At 38.9% G+C, this 16,527-nt stretch overlaps 1 protein-coding gene and 1 non-coding gene across 2 annotated transcripts in view; both read left to right on the forward strand.

Annotated features, from left to right (window-relative positions):
• The window catches only part of LOC136871618 (alpha-L-fucosidase), a 36,479-nt gene extending 23,378 nt beyond the window's left edge, over nt 1-13,101 (forward strand). Inside the window, exons 8-10 of the mRNA XM_067145082.2 lie at nt 9,290-9,452; nt 12,351-12,498; nt 12,587-13,101. Coding sequence (XP_067001183.2) covers nt 9,290-9,452; nt 12,351-12,498; nt 12,587-12,757 — 482 coding nt within the window. The 3' untranslated portion in view covers nt 12,758-13,101. The remainder of the gene's footprint in view (nt 1-9,289; nt 9,453-12,350; nt 12,499-12,586) is intronic.
• TRNAV-CAC (transfer RNA valine (anticodon CAC)) lies at nt 381-454 on the forward strand. Its single transcript has one exon. It is a non-coding gene; the product is annotated as a tRNA-Val (tRNA).
• Nucleotides 13,102-16,527: the final 3,426 nt, after the last annotated feature.

Raw genomic sequence — 16,527 nt, forward strand, 5'->3', positions numbered from 1 at the left:
CGCGCGGCTGTGAGCTTGCATCCGGGAGATAGTAGGTTCGAATCCCACTATCGGCAGCCCTGAAGATGGTTTTCCGTGGTTTCCCATTTTCACACCAGGCAAATGCTGGGGCTGTACCTTAATTAAGGCCACGGCCGCTTCCTTCCAACTCCTAGGCCTTTCCTATCCCATCGTCGCCATAAGACCTATCTGTGTCGGTGCGACGTAAAGCCCCTAGCAAAAAAAAAAAAAAAGAAATAGCCACACGTACAATGCGGTCGTGAAAATTCAATATTCATTGACTTGGCCCTCAACGGGCAACTTAAGCGCACTCTACAGAGTGATGGCAGTAGTGGCAGACCTGTAGCTTAGATCCTTTCCAACAGAACAAAGATAGCCTAGGCCACCATAGCTCAATTGGTAGAGCAACCGACGCACAATCGGGAGGTTGTGGGTTCAGATCCCACTGGTGTCTGGTTGGCCATTTTTGTTCTGTACTTAACATCTCTTCAACACGTACTAAATGTACGTAACACAACCTAATAGGTTGAAAGTCTGTTTCGATTACAATGTGGTCATGAAAATTCAATATTCATTGACTTGGCTCTCAACGGGCAATTTAAGCGCACTCTACAGTGTGATGGCAGTAGTGGCAGACCTGTAGCTTAGATCCTTTCCAACAGAACAAAGATAGCCTAGGCCACCATAGCTCAATTGGTAGAGCAACTGACGCACAATCGGGAGGTTGTGGGTTCAGATCCCACTGGTGTCTGGTTGGCCATTTTTGTTCTGTACTTAACATCTCTTCAACACGTACTAAATGTACGTAACACAACCTAATAGGTTGAAAGTCTGTTTCGATTACAATGTGGTCATGAAAATTCAATATTCATTGACTTGGCTCTCAACGGGCAATTTAAGCGCACTCTACAGTGTGATGGCAGTAGTGGCAGACCTGTAGCTTAGATCCTTTCCAACAGAACAAAGATAGCCTAGGCCACCATAGCTCAATTGGTAGAGCAACCGACGCACAATCGGAAGGTTGTGGGTTCAGATCCCACTGGTGTCTGGTTGGCCATTTTTGTTCTGTACTTAACATCTCTTCAACACGTACTAAATGTACGTAACACAACCTAATAGGTTGAAAGTCTGTTTCGATTACAATGTGGTCATGAAAATTCAATATTCATTGACTTGGCTCTCAACGGGCAATTTAAGCGCACTCTACAGTGTGATGGCAGTAGTGGCAGACCTGTAGCTTAGATCCTTTCCAACAGAACAAAGATAGCCTAGGCCACCATAGCTCAATTGGTAGAGCAACCGACACGAAATCGGGAGGTTGTGGGTTCGGATCCCACTGGTGTCTGGTTGGCCATTTTTGTTCTGTACTTAACATCTCTTCAACATGTACTAAATGTATGTAACACGACCTAATAGGTTGAAAGTCTGTTTTGATTACAATGCGGTCGTGAAAATTCAATATTCAATAACATTATTATTAGAAAAATATTTTCCGCGTATCCAAAAATTTCGTTATCTGAACAGGTCCCAATTAGTTCGGATTAATGCGACTCTTACTGTATATCATTCAATTTCAAAATTTTAATCTACTAATCTCATTCATCAACAAACACACTTAAATGTTTCAGTTTATTTATTCTCTACTTTAACCAGAATTATTGCCATTGATAACAACAGAACCCCATTCTTGCAGTGGCAAACACATCGAGTAGAGGTTCATAAAAATAAATATTAAGTTATATAAACTATTATGTCACATGAGAGTAAAAAAGACTTACTCATGGAAATCAGCACCGTAGGGAATATCCATTCTTGAATAAATTCCTAATTTGCTCTCTTCTTCTTCTTCTTCTTCTTCTTCTTCTTCTTCTTCTTCTTCTTCTTCTTCTTCTTCTCCTTCTTCTTCCTGAAATGTTTCTTCTTATGCAGGTCATTCACAGACCCTTTTCCAATCTTCTCTTTTTTGCCACAGTCTATCATTCATCACTGTCTCCCATTATAGTCGTCTCCGATTTATGTCATCCTCCACCTGGTCTTCCAATTGGTCTTCTTTCAGATTCTGTATATTCCAGAGCTCTTCTTGGTAATCTTTCTTATCCCATGCTTTTGACATGGCCAAACCATTTCAGCCTATTTCTCTCCATAGTTTCTTTTAGAGGGTTGATATGTAGCATATTTCATATTATTTCCTTATTCCTCCTCGTTTTACCCAAGATCCCTTACAGAAAGCACATCTCTGTTGCTTGTAATCTACTCAGATCTTTTTTAGTCCAAGTCCAGGATTCAGATCCATAGGTCAATATTGACAAATAATATGATTCATATATAATGATTTTTGCTTTGGTAAGTAATATTCAATTTCTAATTATGTCTGATACACAGTAATAAAATTTTGAGCAATGACCTATCCTCTCCAAAATTTCTTCCTTGATGTTTCATTTCCCAGGTAGCTTACTTCCTAGGTATTTAAAAGCACCTACTTCTTTAAGAACTTTTCTGTTACACCTAACATCCTTCATTTTTCTCTTTTCTCTACTGATTTTCATCACCTCACTTTTCGTTAAACTTAATTCCATGCCTGTTTCTTCAATTGCCCTCTGCCAGGTATTTAGTTGTTCTTCCAATTTTTGTTCATTTTCTTCCCATATCATCACATCATCTGCATATGCTGAGATAACTTTCATATCATTTGCTCTCTAATGACATAAAACTATTGCACAATCCTTCCATATGTGGGAAAGAAATTAAACAATTTTTAGCCACTCTTGTGTTGAAATTGTGAAGCCCTATTCAATTACTAAGTGCCACACTGTAATGCAAACAGAAAAAAAACAATGGTACTGTTCTTGCAAACAACTCACTGTTGATATCCTCATAGCTAATGTTCCCACTTATCTTCCAAGGTTAAAGTCCTCATTAGTAGTATAATGACACTACTCACATTTTTTAAATTTCAGGTGCTAATGATAGTGGCAGCTTTCATGCCAAATGATTTACATAATTGTTACTGTAGGTACTAATAAGCATTGTACCTTTGTGACACCAGAAGGGAATGGCAGGTAGGCCTCGTATTGTGAGATTTTCTTTTCTCTCAAATTTCTGAACTTCCTGTTTTTAATAAAAGGTAGATTTTAAAATTACACCAAATCTTATGGCTTATGCAAAATATAAGTGCCATCATCAGTTACAAACATTTGAAATTCCACTCATGAGGGACCACATCTAACACATATCACAATTACTGGAGTCCCTTTAGTCATTTAAACATTTCATTGGGAGTTATTTCAGAATATAATTACTGCATGTTCATTTTAGTCGTAATAGGCATCTTCCAAGGAGATCATTGTCATGCTGCCGGAGTGACATCTAATTGTATCTGTACCGTATACTGTAGATGTTATACATGAGTTTCACAACCAGTATGTTCTCTGATCCTGATAAATCAACTAGGGCAGCTGTACAGTCATTCTGTCTGTTCTGTGACTGATTACATAGCAAGACAGATAACTTTCACTAACAGATTCATGTACTATGAATCCTGCAAATATTGTGAACATATTGTTAGTCATTATAAATAAACTTACAAAAGAAAATCCACAAAAATTACAGCACATGAGAGAAAGGCATCAGAATTCATGATAACAGATGGACATAATAATTGTAATGAACATACAATAGACTACATTGAAGGATGTGAATATGCAGAAGATGAAATTGATGGGAATCCAAGGACCCATGCAGAACCTGACGAAGAGAGGGAAGTCAGTCCAATTTTCTGCTAATTCCATAGATGAGGAAGAAGTGGGCTGATATTCCAATAGACACAGCAAGGGTGATCGTTGTGTTTCAGGATTAGGGAAAATGAAATGACTGATCTTCACAGTTCATAAACACTATTGAATCATGCAAAACATACCTCATCTACGATATCTACTTCACCTGGTAAAGAAAGGAGAGAAAGAGTCGTGCTTGAAACTTCACATAATTGATGATGTGGCTGAAAAATTCTGGATAACAGATCTGGTTTAGGCACAATGTTCATGACAATGATCTTAGAACCTAAGCTCTGGAAAAAGCTCAAGACATTGGACTCATCAGGTTCACTGCATCTGTCCATGGTAAGGGGGCAAGGTTCAGTCAGCAGTACAATTTTGGCTCATGAGCAATAACAAAATGCGTGACATCTAATTCCTGGAATAAAGGAGCCGACGTGACTAAATGACTCAATGTCATCCTCAGATGAAGAGCTAATGAAGATGAAATGAAGGAGGTGGAAGGAATCGGCTGTAGCCTGTGAATAGGAACTGGCTTTTCATTTGCGTGGAAGTGAAAATGGGAAACCACAGAAAACCATTCCCAGGACAGCTGACAGAGAGCTTCAAAAATATGTGAAAAAATGAACAAAATATATATTAATTTGTGGATCTAATATCATCAAAGTTAAATAGTAAAAATTTCAAATTTACATTGCAGTCTAACTGCAGAGAATGGAATATTATTTTAATTTTCCCAATTTATGATTGGATTCACCCCAGTTTACAGTAGTCATTTAAAAGTTTCCTTGAAAAAGAAATTGAGGTAGGGAATAACAGAGCTTTTTGTTATTCTGAGAGGACTTAAGGACTTACTTTGCAATTGCAGTCTCGTGATATCTCAATAAACTAAACCTTTATAGGGTATAAGAGAGAGGACTGGAGCAGGTGGATGATGGATGAAATCCAGCACAAATTCATGCTGAAGGATACTTTAAAATGGCCTATAATCAAACAAGCGTGTCAGTGGGTAAAACAATCATGGTCTAGAGTGAGTGATAACATTATTGTTAAATCTTTCAAGAACTGGAGCATAAATAACTCTCTCGATGGCAGCAAAGACCATCATATGCAGGGTGGCGCAAAAGTAACTTTATACTTTGAAATTCAATAAATCAAATGATTTTACCTCACTTCTTGTTTCCTTTTATTCTTTCTGACAGTATTATCAATTTAGAAATGTATGATTAAACATAAATTAAAATAAAAAATAAGTGAATTTTGCCAAGTATAAAGATACCTTTGCACCACCTGTATATGAAGAAGAGGAGAAGAAGGAAGACATTGATGGTGGCTAAGAGAAGAAGGAGAAAGTTCAGATGATGATTTTTCTGGCATTTTAAAGGTCAGTTTGGTTGTATAAACTAATAATAAAACCTTTTGTTTTCAGTCAGGCTTTGTAATAAATGTGTAATATGTAATTTTTCAAAAAATTGTTGGAAATTTAAGGTGCATCTTATACAGTACTCTGTATCATCTTATTGTCCGTAAAATATGGTTATTATGCTATGACCACGAACAATGCATTATCACCTCTCTTTACATGATATACAGATACACTACCGCTCATTAATTTCAATACACCAAATATATAACATCTGGTTCTCTGTAGATAAGGTCTAATACCGTGGCTATGGTTGAGGAAGCAAAGGAATAGTACAACAGTTGTACACATGTCATGATTTTTGTTTATGGTCATCGAGATACAATAGTATCCAACAAACAATGTTGTGTACATAAACGTTATGAACCTATCGGATATGATTGTTTACCTATTTGCCAACAGACGCCGCATTTGATGCGCCTGTGTTGTTCTCTGTAGTGATGTGATATCTGCAGCGGACGGCAAGCATTGCTACGATACATAACATGTGGTTCCTGCATGTCAGTTCCTTCATGGCAGTTGAAGTGTGCACATCGCTAGTATGGCTCCACGAGTGGAGATATCCATAGACCGGGCAAGTTGGCTGTGCGCGTAGAGGCGCGCAGCTGTGAGCTTGCATCCGGGAGATAGTAGGTTCGAATCCCACTATCGGCAGCCCTGAAAATGGTTTTCCGTGGTTTCCCATTTTCACACCAGGCAAATGCTGGGGCTGTACCTTAATTAAGGCCACGGCCGCTTCCTTCCAACTCCTAGGCCTTTCCTATCCCATCATCGCCATAAGACCTATCTGTGTCGGTGCGACGTAAAGCCCCTAGCAAAAAAAAAAAAAGATATCCATAGAAAAACGTGCTGCAATTGTAGCACTTAGCCAAGCAGATTTATCTATTCGCCAAATTGCGAAACAGTGTAGTGTGTCTATAGGGGGAGTGCAATACACCCTTCACCACCAGAAGACAGCAGGTAGCAATAAGGACATACCATGACCAGGACGACCCCATAAAACAACTAAAAGTGATGGTAAATATATTAGAATTACCAGTAAAAGAAATAGATTCAAAACAACGCCCCAAATTTGTGCAGAATTGGTAGAAATGAACACGACAACAATATCTGTTGCAACGGTAAAAAGGAGATTGATTGAAGCCGGCTTGAAAGGCTGTGTCACAGCAAGAAAACCCCTTCTAAGGCCCATAAATAAACAGAAGAGACTTGAATGGGCTAGGAAACATCGTAATTGGACATCGGAAGAGTGAACGAAGGTGTTATTCACCGATGAATTGAAGTTCGAGATTTTTGGAACCAGAAGGAGAATATTTGTTTGCTGAATTGTAGGGGAAAGGGTAGCCCAGCAGTGTGTTCTACCTACAGTTAAACACGGTGGAGGTTCTATTATGTTTTGGGGATGTTTTGCTGGAGATAGAGTTGGCAACATTGTGAAAATAGAAGGATGTATGGATCAGAAGCAGTACCACTGCATACTTCAGTATCATGCAATACCAAGTGGATTGCGCTTAATAGGGAAAGGGTTCACCTTACAACAGGATACTGACCCAAAACATTGGTCGGCATACTGTAGGAACTACATTGCATCAAAGGAAAAACAGAAAGTACTGGAAGATATGACATGGCCGTCACAAAGTCCCGATTGTAATCCCATTGAAATGGTCTGGGATGAAGTGGACAGGCATATCAGGGAAGTTAATATATCCAGCAAGGAACATCTCTGGAATATTGTTAAGGATGTGTGGACTCATATAGATTCACGATACCTACAAAAACTGATTGACCGCAAGCCTCGAGTTTGTGAGGCAGTCATTAAATCCAAAGGAGGATACTTTGATGAAAGTAAAATATAATGATTGTGATTGTATTAAATATGTGTACATTAATATAATTATCTTTTGTGAGAAATAACGTTTGATTTGTGTTGTAAATCTGAAATACCAGGGTGTATTGAAATTAATGAGCGGTAGTGTAGATCCAACCAACGATGAACTGAGTGCTGTTGGTTACCATCTGTGGGTACTGTAGAGTGGCACTGATGCAACCATACAGCAGTTTTCTTAACTATTTCAAAAGATTCTATTTAACAACTTTATAGAGCAGAGATTTTCAGCACTTTTTTAAAAACTATCCATTAGTTCACATTGAGTAATGTAGACAATAATTTTAAGGCAGATATTCTTTCAAAATTTTCCAGGATACGTCGGTTTGTCTTGTAGGCCTATATAGTATTTTTTTAAAATTTACTCCAGACATAAAAAATTGCAGGGTTCTAGGTCACAGAGACCAAAACGGGCACAAATCCATACTAATAACTCTGCCATTCTGAAACAATCTTTCAGTTTCTCTCATTTAGATATTTGTTATATGAGCTGTGGCAGTCTTGTTGAAAAACTACAATATCATACACCCTGTAGGTTAATTCTAAAAATTTTTTAAAAAATAAAAATGGAGGGGAGCAAAATTGAGTTTACAGATGTGATTGAATTATCTCTTCTATATACAGGGTGATTCAGCTTAGTTGTCCACCTCAAATACCTTCCGACCCATTAAAAATATAGATATTCTGCTTCCAAATCCTTAAATTGTATGAAGGGGCTCATAAAATACTGTCCTTTTCTTCTTGCTCTCATACACAATTACTGAGAAACTGGTAGAAACTTTGTTCTTTTTTAAAAATTGGAATATACTAATTTTACACAATTGGACAATCAAGAATTGAGCATCAAATTCAGCAATGTGCTTATTTTGCAAATCTGATGAGTACATTTGGAGATATTATAGGGGTTTCAAATATGCAGGCAGTAGGCAGATAGAGATGCGTCACTCGCCTAGATACCGGGCGCGTAGTGTTTGTGCTTGACTCGCCATTATCTTGAGGGGTGCTGGAGGAAAAAAAGTGAGATGTAGGCCTATAGCATTTTGGAGTTACAAAGCTTTTGTGTCATTGCCGTTGAAGCAGAAAAAGACCAGATAACACAGTGAAATTGTAATAACTTCAGTGTATGTGTGGCTGACCATCAAACATTTTGACAATGCACATACCATCACAATATGCTATGCTATGTATGGAATACGTTCTGTATGTGTATTTATCAACAGAATGTGAGTCATGCAGGAGGACAATATACTGGACTTCACAGTGAGCGGTGCATCGCTTTCTGTCTAATGCCTGCATATTTGAAACCCTGTAATATCTCCAACAGTACTTGTCGGATTTTCAAAGTAAGCACATCACTGAAAATTTGTCGCTCGATTCTCCATTGTTCTATTGGGTGAAATTAATTTAAGAAACAAAGGTGCTACCAGTTTCTCCGTAATTACATACATGATCGAGAAGAACAGGACAGTATATTACGAGCCCCTTAATACAATTTAAGAATTTGAAAACAAAATAATGTCCATATCATTAATGGATCAGAAGATATTTGAGGTGGACAACTTTAGCTGAATCACCCTGTAAATATATTTTAGAAACATACACCCTATAATTTCTTTGCTGCTCATGGTGCACTATATCCCAATTTCTTCATCAAAGAGGGGTGGTACTTTAACAATGTCAGGTTTGGTGGTACTCCAGTAATGGATAATCATGAAGGAGAAACCAGGCCTTCTCCAAAAAAAATATTAAATATTAAATATTCAGACTCCATTCACAAAATATGTGCCTACATACTGGATCACCTGGTTGAAGAACCTGTGCCACAGTTATTTTGTATGATTTAAACTTTAACAATATAGTAGCTCTTTGCACAGAGCCATAAGAAATGCCTGTTTGTTATGAAGAATGATCAAAGAATTTTAGTGGGGAATTCTCCAAATGAAGATTAATATCATCTAATGCTTCTTTAATGAAAACCTTACACTGTCTGTTAATTTTTTACCTGAACACTAATTATCAGATCAGATCAGAGTGATCAGATCTCTCAGTATATGGCCTAACTCAGGTAGAAAGTTATGACCTCATTTGTATTTGTTATGATCTCATTTGTATTTAATGAAGTAGAGAAATTCTGCTCTTTGATATTCTTGATACAATTCAATAACCCCTCATAACTAATATAAATTACTTTCTTACATGTACTACCAGGAAACTTCTTGATGAACATTGGTCCGACAAAAGATGGAATGATCCCTATCATATTTGAAGAACGCTTGAGAGATATAGGTAAATGGTTGGAGGTAAATGGAGAAGCAATTTATCAAACTAAGCCTTGGGCAGCACAGAATGACACCATGACAAAAGGAGTTTGGTGAGTGGAATATTTATAAAAATATCACGAGTATGCTCGGGATTTTAAAACAGGAACTTTTTAGCAGCTTATATTTCATTGTTAAGTTTGCAAAATTTACATTCAATGTTACCACTGTCACTGTTTTTCAACAAATAGTCCATTTTGACAATTAAATATAGGTAAAAGAAGAATCACAATTTTGTAAATAATTGCAATGTTAAGGTGTTAAGAAAAAATAATTTCATGTTTGTAAAAAAAAAAGTACTTGCAGAATATATAATGAAATGCTTTTTCCACCTAGAATTAATCCAGAAAACTTGCAATGGACATCCTGGAGAAAGAAATTGAAATTAGTATAACAGCAATCATATTTGGCTTAACCACACTAGGGTTACAGAAATTGGAATTCATAAACCTTACTTCAGTTGGCTTTGCAGAATATCACAATAGTTATTACCAGGTTCTTAGGTGTAAAGGATCATCGGTTTTCAGACAGCACATTGCAAAACATGGAGAAACGTCTCTCCACATCATCAACGATTGTTAAGGGTTTATACTTGAAGCAAGTGAGATCTTCCTCTTAAAGGAACTCGCATCAAAATTTTCCCCTTCGGTATTTCGCTTATCTTGTAGATAATTTGATACCCCTAGTATTTTCAAGCATTACCTCTTACTAGAGAAAATATGTTTAAGAGGTGATGAATGAACTAATGATGATTCAAATTGAGAATGGGCAGTACATATTTAGTCAAAAGAAGCTGAAGTTGCAATAAAAAATTTTAAAAAAAGCTGTTAAGACCTAAAAACAACTAAAGAGGAGCTATAAGCCAAGAAACACCAAAAAAGGCAACACAAAAAAAAAAGAGAAATAAAACCCACCATTTTCTGGCCTACAGTGGGCCTTGTCTTCGGACCCTTGAGGGATAAAGGACTTTTCCTCAACTTCCAAGCCCTAGTAATGATATATACACTGACTGAGCAAATGTAATGGGATAGCGGAGCACTGATGCGCAGGTGTGTTGTCTGCGCACCACACGCCCCCTGTGCCAGCGGCAGTTGTATAGGAGACCTTGTGAGCAGTGGGTGTGCATGTGACGGGTGTAACATGGAACGTCGTCGTGAGCTGACACCGTTCGAACGGGGTATGATGGTCGCTGCCCAACGGATGGGAAGTGCGATTTTGGAAGTGGTGCGGGAATTCGGCTTCACACGATCAACCGTGTCCAGGGTGTATCGTGAATGGTTGAATGCGGGTGTCACCGTCCACAACAGACGAACGACCGGCCGTCCAGCCACCCTCGATGACCGTGACCGGCAACATCTGAGACGGATTGTCAATAGTGACAGATGGGCAACCGTGCAACAAATCATGGCTCAATTCAACACAGGCCATGCTAGACACGTCTCCCAGTGGACAATCCGTAGGAACATGGGTTCAATGGGGTATGGGAGCCGGCGCCGCACACGGGTGCCACTGTTAACCCAACATCATCAGGCACAACGACGAACATTTGTCACCAGTCACAAGAGATGGACACTGGAACAATGGCGTAACGTGATATGGTCGGATGAATCACGATTTCAGCTGCACCATGCCGATGGGAGGCACCGTGTATGGTGCAGACCATATGAAGTGATGGATCCCGTCTGCCTCGAAGGTGTGGTCCAGGGCGCTGGTGTCTCTGTTATGGTCTGGGGTGGATTTTCCTGGTATGGAATGGGCCCCCTAGTTGTTCTCGAAGAGACTTTGAATGGTACACGGTATGTTGAGTTGCTCGGAGACCATCTCCACCCATTTTTGGCCTTCCAGCGCCCAGACGGTTCTGTGGTGTTTCAAGATGATAATGCGCCGCCACATCACTCCCACGTCACCCGGGAATGGTTCCAGGAACATGCAGTAGAGGTTCAACGACTGCCATGGCCACCCAGGAGCCCCGATATGAACCCTATCGAGCATATCTGGGATGTCCTGGAACTCAGGTTCCGTGCCATGGATCCTGCATCCACGAACAGACCAGCATTGGCGGCCGCTCTGCAAACGATTTGGTGACAACTGCGTCCAGAGGACTACCAGGGACTTGTCGACTCACTTCCACGGTGTCTCACTGCAGTTCGCAGGGCCAGAGGAGGCCCCACATGCTATTAGGTGACTATCCCATGACATTTGTTAAGTCAGTGTACAACAAAGGTGAACGGCCAGAAGACTTTCTCTCAACAATCATGATACCAATTCCAAAGGAGAAGAATTCCAAGAAATGCAAAGATTACAGGACCATTAGCCTGATATCCATGCAGCCAAAATATTACTTAGACTATTGGCTAGAAGACTGTGTGGAAAGTTATGCAGATATATTGCAGGTCTTATGGCGATGATGTGATAGGAATGGGAAAGAAACAAGTGTGGCCTTAGTTAAGGTACAGCCTGGTGTGAAAATGGGAAACCATGGAAAACCATCTTCAGCACTGCCGACAGTGGGGTTCGAACTCACTATCTCCTGAATGCAAACTGCGTGACCCTAACTGCATGCTCAGTTTTATACTTGGGGACAAAACATGATGGCCTCACTTCCTGGAAGCGAGCTAGAAGCCAGCTGTCAATTACACCCTGAACCCTGCTCAGTTAATGGGTTCTAAGTCATCCTTGTTTGCTGTGGAGAGGTTGCCAAACCAATTTCTTCCACACTCTCTTCAGTGACAGGCTTTCTTCGTGTCGAGTGCAGTAGACGATTTTGCAACTCCGGCTGCAGTAGATGAAGTAAATCCTATAAGCCACTAATAGACACCAGGCTGAAGTAGTGGTGTGAGGCGAGGTCATGTTTTGTCCCCGAGTATAACAAATATAATTCTATGCTTGTTTGCATCAGACTAAATGTTCAATATGTACAGTAAGTTACCTGATAATTGTTTCTGTTGCAGGTATACAATGAAAGGAAATTATTCATCAGACTCTTTTGTTTATGCTATTGTATTGGACTGGCCATCTTCAGGAGTATTATCTCTTGAAGTTCCAGTACTCTCAGAGAAGTCCAAGATAACCATGCTCGGAGTAACAGGGCCTCTCACGGTAAGTCTTATGGTGGTATTATTTTCAATAGTAAATAGTATCAAATTATCACCCTATACTAAAAATAACGTTTTTTAATTTATTTCAGTGGACACAGGAAGAATCACAATTGAATGTGGAATTTCCTAACAAAGCTACAGTTGCAACAGATTGGGCCTGGACTCTCAAAATGACTCATGTGACTGGTATACGGAATACAAGCCTTGTGAATTTAGTTAATTATAAAAATGAAGTAATATCACTTGATGGTAGTCCATAAGAATATTTTGAGCATAAAATGTGTTATAAATAAAATTAGCGCATGTTCTTATGAGCTGTTCCTATTTAGACCTACACTATCAAAACTGAAAATGTGAGAAATAACATTTTGTAGTGCTAACAGATTCTATTTGTACATACTTTAGGGGCTTGTGAAAAAAAAAAAAAAAAAACCAACATAAATGAGCATGATCAAGCAATATAAACCACTGAAAGTATGCAACAGCATATGCTCAAGAGAAGCTCTGCGGTGCACTCTTGTAAATGAAAGAATTGTAGTTTTAATAGCATGCATAGGAAGAGTCAATATGTGTTTCTTAAATAAAATATCAAAAAAGAAGAAAACTTATATAAGAATTGTATTCCTCAAAAAAAGGTAAAAACCCTGCAATTATCCCAAATGAAATCTTAGAGCATAACATTGCAAACCTGCACTATTTTTACATGAAGGTACTCACCATTTAAAAGGCTCTCAGCTGAAAATCAGAGAGATGGAAATACACAAATAGAGGATGTAAGTAATGGTGATTCAATGAAGTATTCTTGAGTGATATGCAACAATGTATATTGAAAATTTTTACATTTTGTAAATATGTCTACATTTGGATAATAAAAACAAGTCATTATGTGCAAGAAACTTCCAGGTTCTAATTTTGAAATTTCACACAGCAGTGACTAACCAGTGTTAATGTTGGAATAAATTATCATGGAAAATAACCTTACAATTTTTCAACTCCATCATATCTCTCCCTGAAATGACCTCAGTGGTATTACAGTCACCATATTCATCATCATCGTCATCATACCATACCACACCACACTGTGCTTGAATTTTTCTATGTCATTGGCAAGAATTTTGCTAAAAGTTGCAGACCAGTTCACTGCATATGTTAAAACAACTTCAATAAAATCTCCATCCTTATAGGAAAGGTTGTTGCTTTGTTTGAAATAAGAACATTTATACTAAAAATTTGTTGAGGCACATGGCAAAAGGTAGAGAAATATTGCAGTATCAGTTTTAATGTAGTCAAATCTACATCAATCTAGAAGAGGAAGGAGGAGTACCGATGATGTCCATAATGATTTTAAAATTATTAAGGTCAGTTGCAGTATCTGGGCCTAGGAGGTAACTGGGTCATAGGTTTTCTTTCATAACTGATGAGGATTTCACTTTCAGTGGTTGGCCACAATGCAGGATGGAGATGTTGTTGTGTACTGCAATGTATTTGCTTGCTGAAGCAGAGTTTTGCACACTTCACCATATTGGCCAGATCAGCAATGGCAGTTTGATGCAATAAAAAAGCATCCTAGTAGTAATGATAGAGTAGATTGGAGGAGGATGCCCAACTTAGTGTTTTGAGGTCAAAACTTTCCATGAAAATTGAGAGTTCGAGTTAGACATAATACAAATATATTTTGCTGAGTGTTTTCTGTATATAGACCGCATAGTGATGCCAATCATTTTATGTTTTAAACATTTATTTATAAAGACATGTATTTAGCCATCTCACCCTGAGCATCGGGTTAAGATGGCAATTACATCTGGATGAGTTTTGACTACTAGTTTTATGCCATTCAGGGGACAAATCATCTAAATACAATTCGTAAAGCATATTTATTATGATTATAAAAAAATAAACACACAAAATTATATTGTAACCACATGAAATCAACTGTATGTATGACTCTTGTATCAGAGTTCTTTAGCACAATTATTGCACATGTTTTCTGAATCTGTACAGATGCACCAAATTCAGTCTACCTGTGGTCCATTTCTGTCATAGTAATTGAGGGCACACTCAGCACAAAGTCGCTGTCATTCTCTGACCTGCTTAGCCTAACAGATTAACTCCTAGTGGATTTCTTGGTCTTACTTTTCTCTCGTCGAGCTCTTGCATCTTCTGTTCGATGTTGTTCTGTGAGAACTGAAGCTGAGTTCTTTCTGCGCTTAGGTAATGGATCCAAGATAGGTAAAGGAGAAATTGCTTCAAAGGATGTTCCTGGTGTTGTTTCATTTGGAATTGCTGATTCCACTAGATTTTTAAGTCTGTTGTTGTCTTTCTCTGAGGGATGAGCACATCCTCTGCTATCTGAATAATCTTTCATTCCTGTCAGCATTTGTCGAAACCAAATTGGATAGTTGAAAGGCCTCCTCTGGAATTCTTTCCGGGTTGCATGGGTACAAACCACACGCTTCAAATCCAGACTGAGCAGTGTATGGGAGTGCAGCCTTTTTCCACGCCTTCGTGAGGAAGATTGGGAACTGTGCTCTTGAGACTTTACGTCTTTTCTGTATGGGATTCCATGTTCATAGGAAGCTCTAAAACAATTCATCCCTCTGATCCGGACTTGTTCCATGGCCATTTGTAGGCTCTCTTTGGACCACTGACCCCTGTTTGATGTCCTGATATATGTTCCTGTGAAAATAAAATGTTATATCTAAAGAATCAAATTCGGTATCTTACCCCGAAGAAAAAGTGGCATCTCTACCGAGGGTCGGGGTGAGATGCCACTTTCCGCAACATGCACATTAGAGCAGCTTTGGAGCAAGTGAATTTAACAAACTACACTGCAAAGTATTCACCGTGCCCAACACATAATAATATTTGCATATCCTACTTATTATATATGCTGATAAGCATTCTGAAACAACTGTGCGTTTTTAACAAGGCATCGCCTTAAGTCCTTACCTTGAATTTCTTGATAACTGAGCGGGAAGACAGTTCACACAGCGTTATACACATTAGACCCAATGGCCACCTCAGGCCAACAAGCGTGAGACAAGTTGTTGTTGCGATCTGGTCGTACTCAACAGAACTACGAAGCTATTAGCATCTTGCCCCGATAGGCATCTCCCCTTGATCTACTCTATGCACTCAACAGCCCAGAACATTTTTTAAATCTCAGTAGCTTAAAGATTCAGAATTATGCAATCAAATAGCCTAGGATAATATAAAATTCTATTAAGTTCAAATGTATTGCAAATTCTCAAGGTATAGCTAAAATAATGGGAATTTTTTTACAAAGGCATGGTCCATATTAAACAAAAGAACAACATATGAACAGTTCATGAGTATTTAGGCCTATACGAATAGGATTTACTGAACATGTTTAATACCACACAACAAAAAAATACATAGTAGGCCTATGAAGTAATTAGATAATTATAACACCTGCGAACCATGTGACCTTGCCGCGGTGGGGAGGCTTGCATGTCCGAATGAAGCAGATAGCCGAGCCGCAGGTGCAACTATATCGGATGGGTATCTGTTGAGAGACCAGACTAAGGAATGGTTCATCGAAAGGGGGTAGCAGCCTTTCGGAAGTTGCAAGGGTGGCAGTCTAGATGATTGACTGATATGGCCTTGTAATAATACTTAGCTTAGCTGTGTTGATACTGTTACACGGCTGAAGGCAACGGGAAACTACAGCTTTAACTAACTCCCGAGGACATGCAGCTCTCTCTGTATGAATGATGTTCATTTGATGGCTTCCTCCTGGGTAAAATATTCCGGAGGTAAACTAGTCTCCCATTCGGATCTCCGGGTGGGGACTACACGAGAGGGGGCGATCATCAGGAATATGGATACTGACATTCTGCGAGTCAGAGCGTGCAATGTTGGAAGTTTGAATTGTTGTGGTAGATTAGAGAATCTGAAAAGGGAGATGGATAGACTAAAGTTAGATGTAGTTGGTGTAAGTGAAGTACGTTGGCAGGAAGAACAGGATTTTTGGTCAGGCGACTACTGAATTATCAACACAAAATCAAAC

This window comes from Anabrus simplex, chromosome 4 (genome assembly GCF_040414725.1).
Source record: "Anabrus simplex isolate iqAnaSimp1 chromosome 4, ASM4041472v1, whole genome shotgun sequence".
In the NCBI taxonomy this organism is placed as follows: Eukaryota; Metazoa; Arthropoda; class Insecta; order Orthoptera; family Tettigoniidae; genus Anabrus; species Anabrus simplex.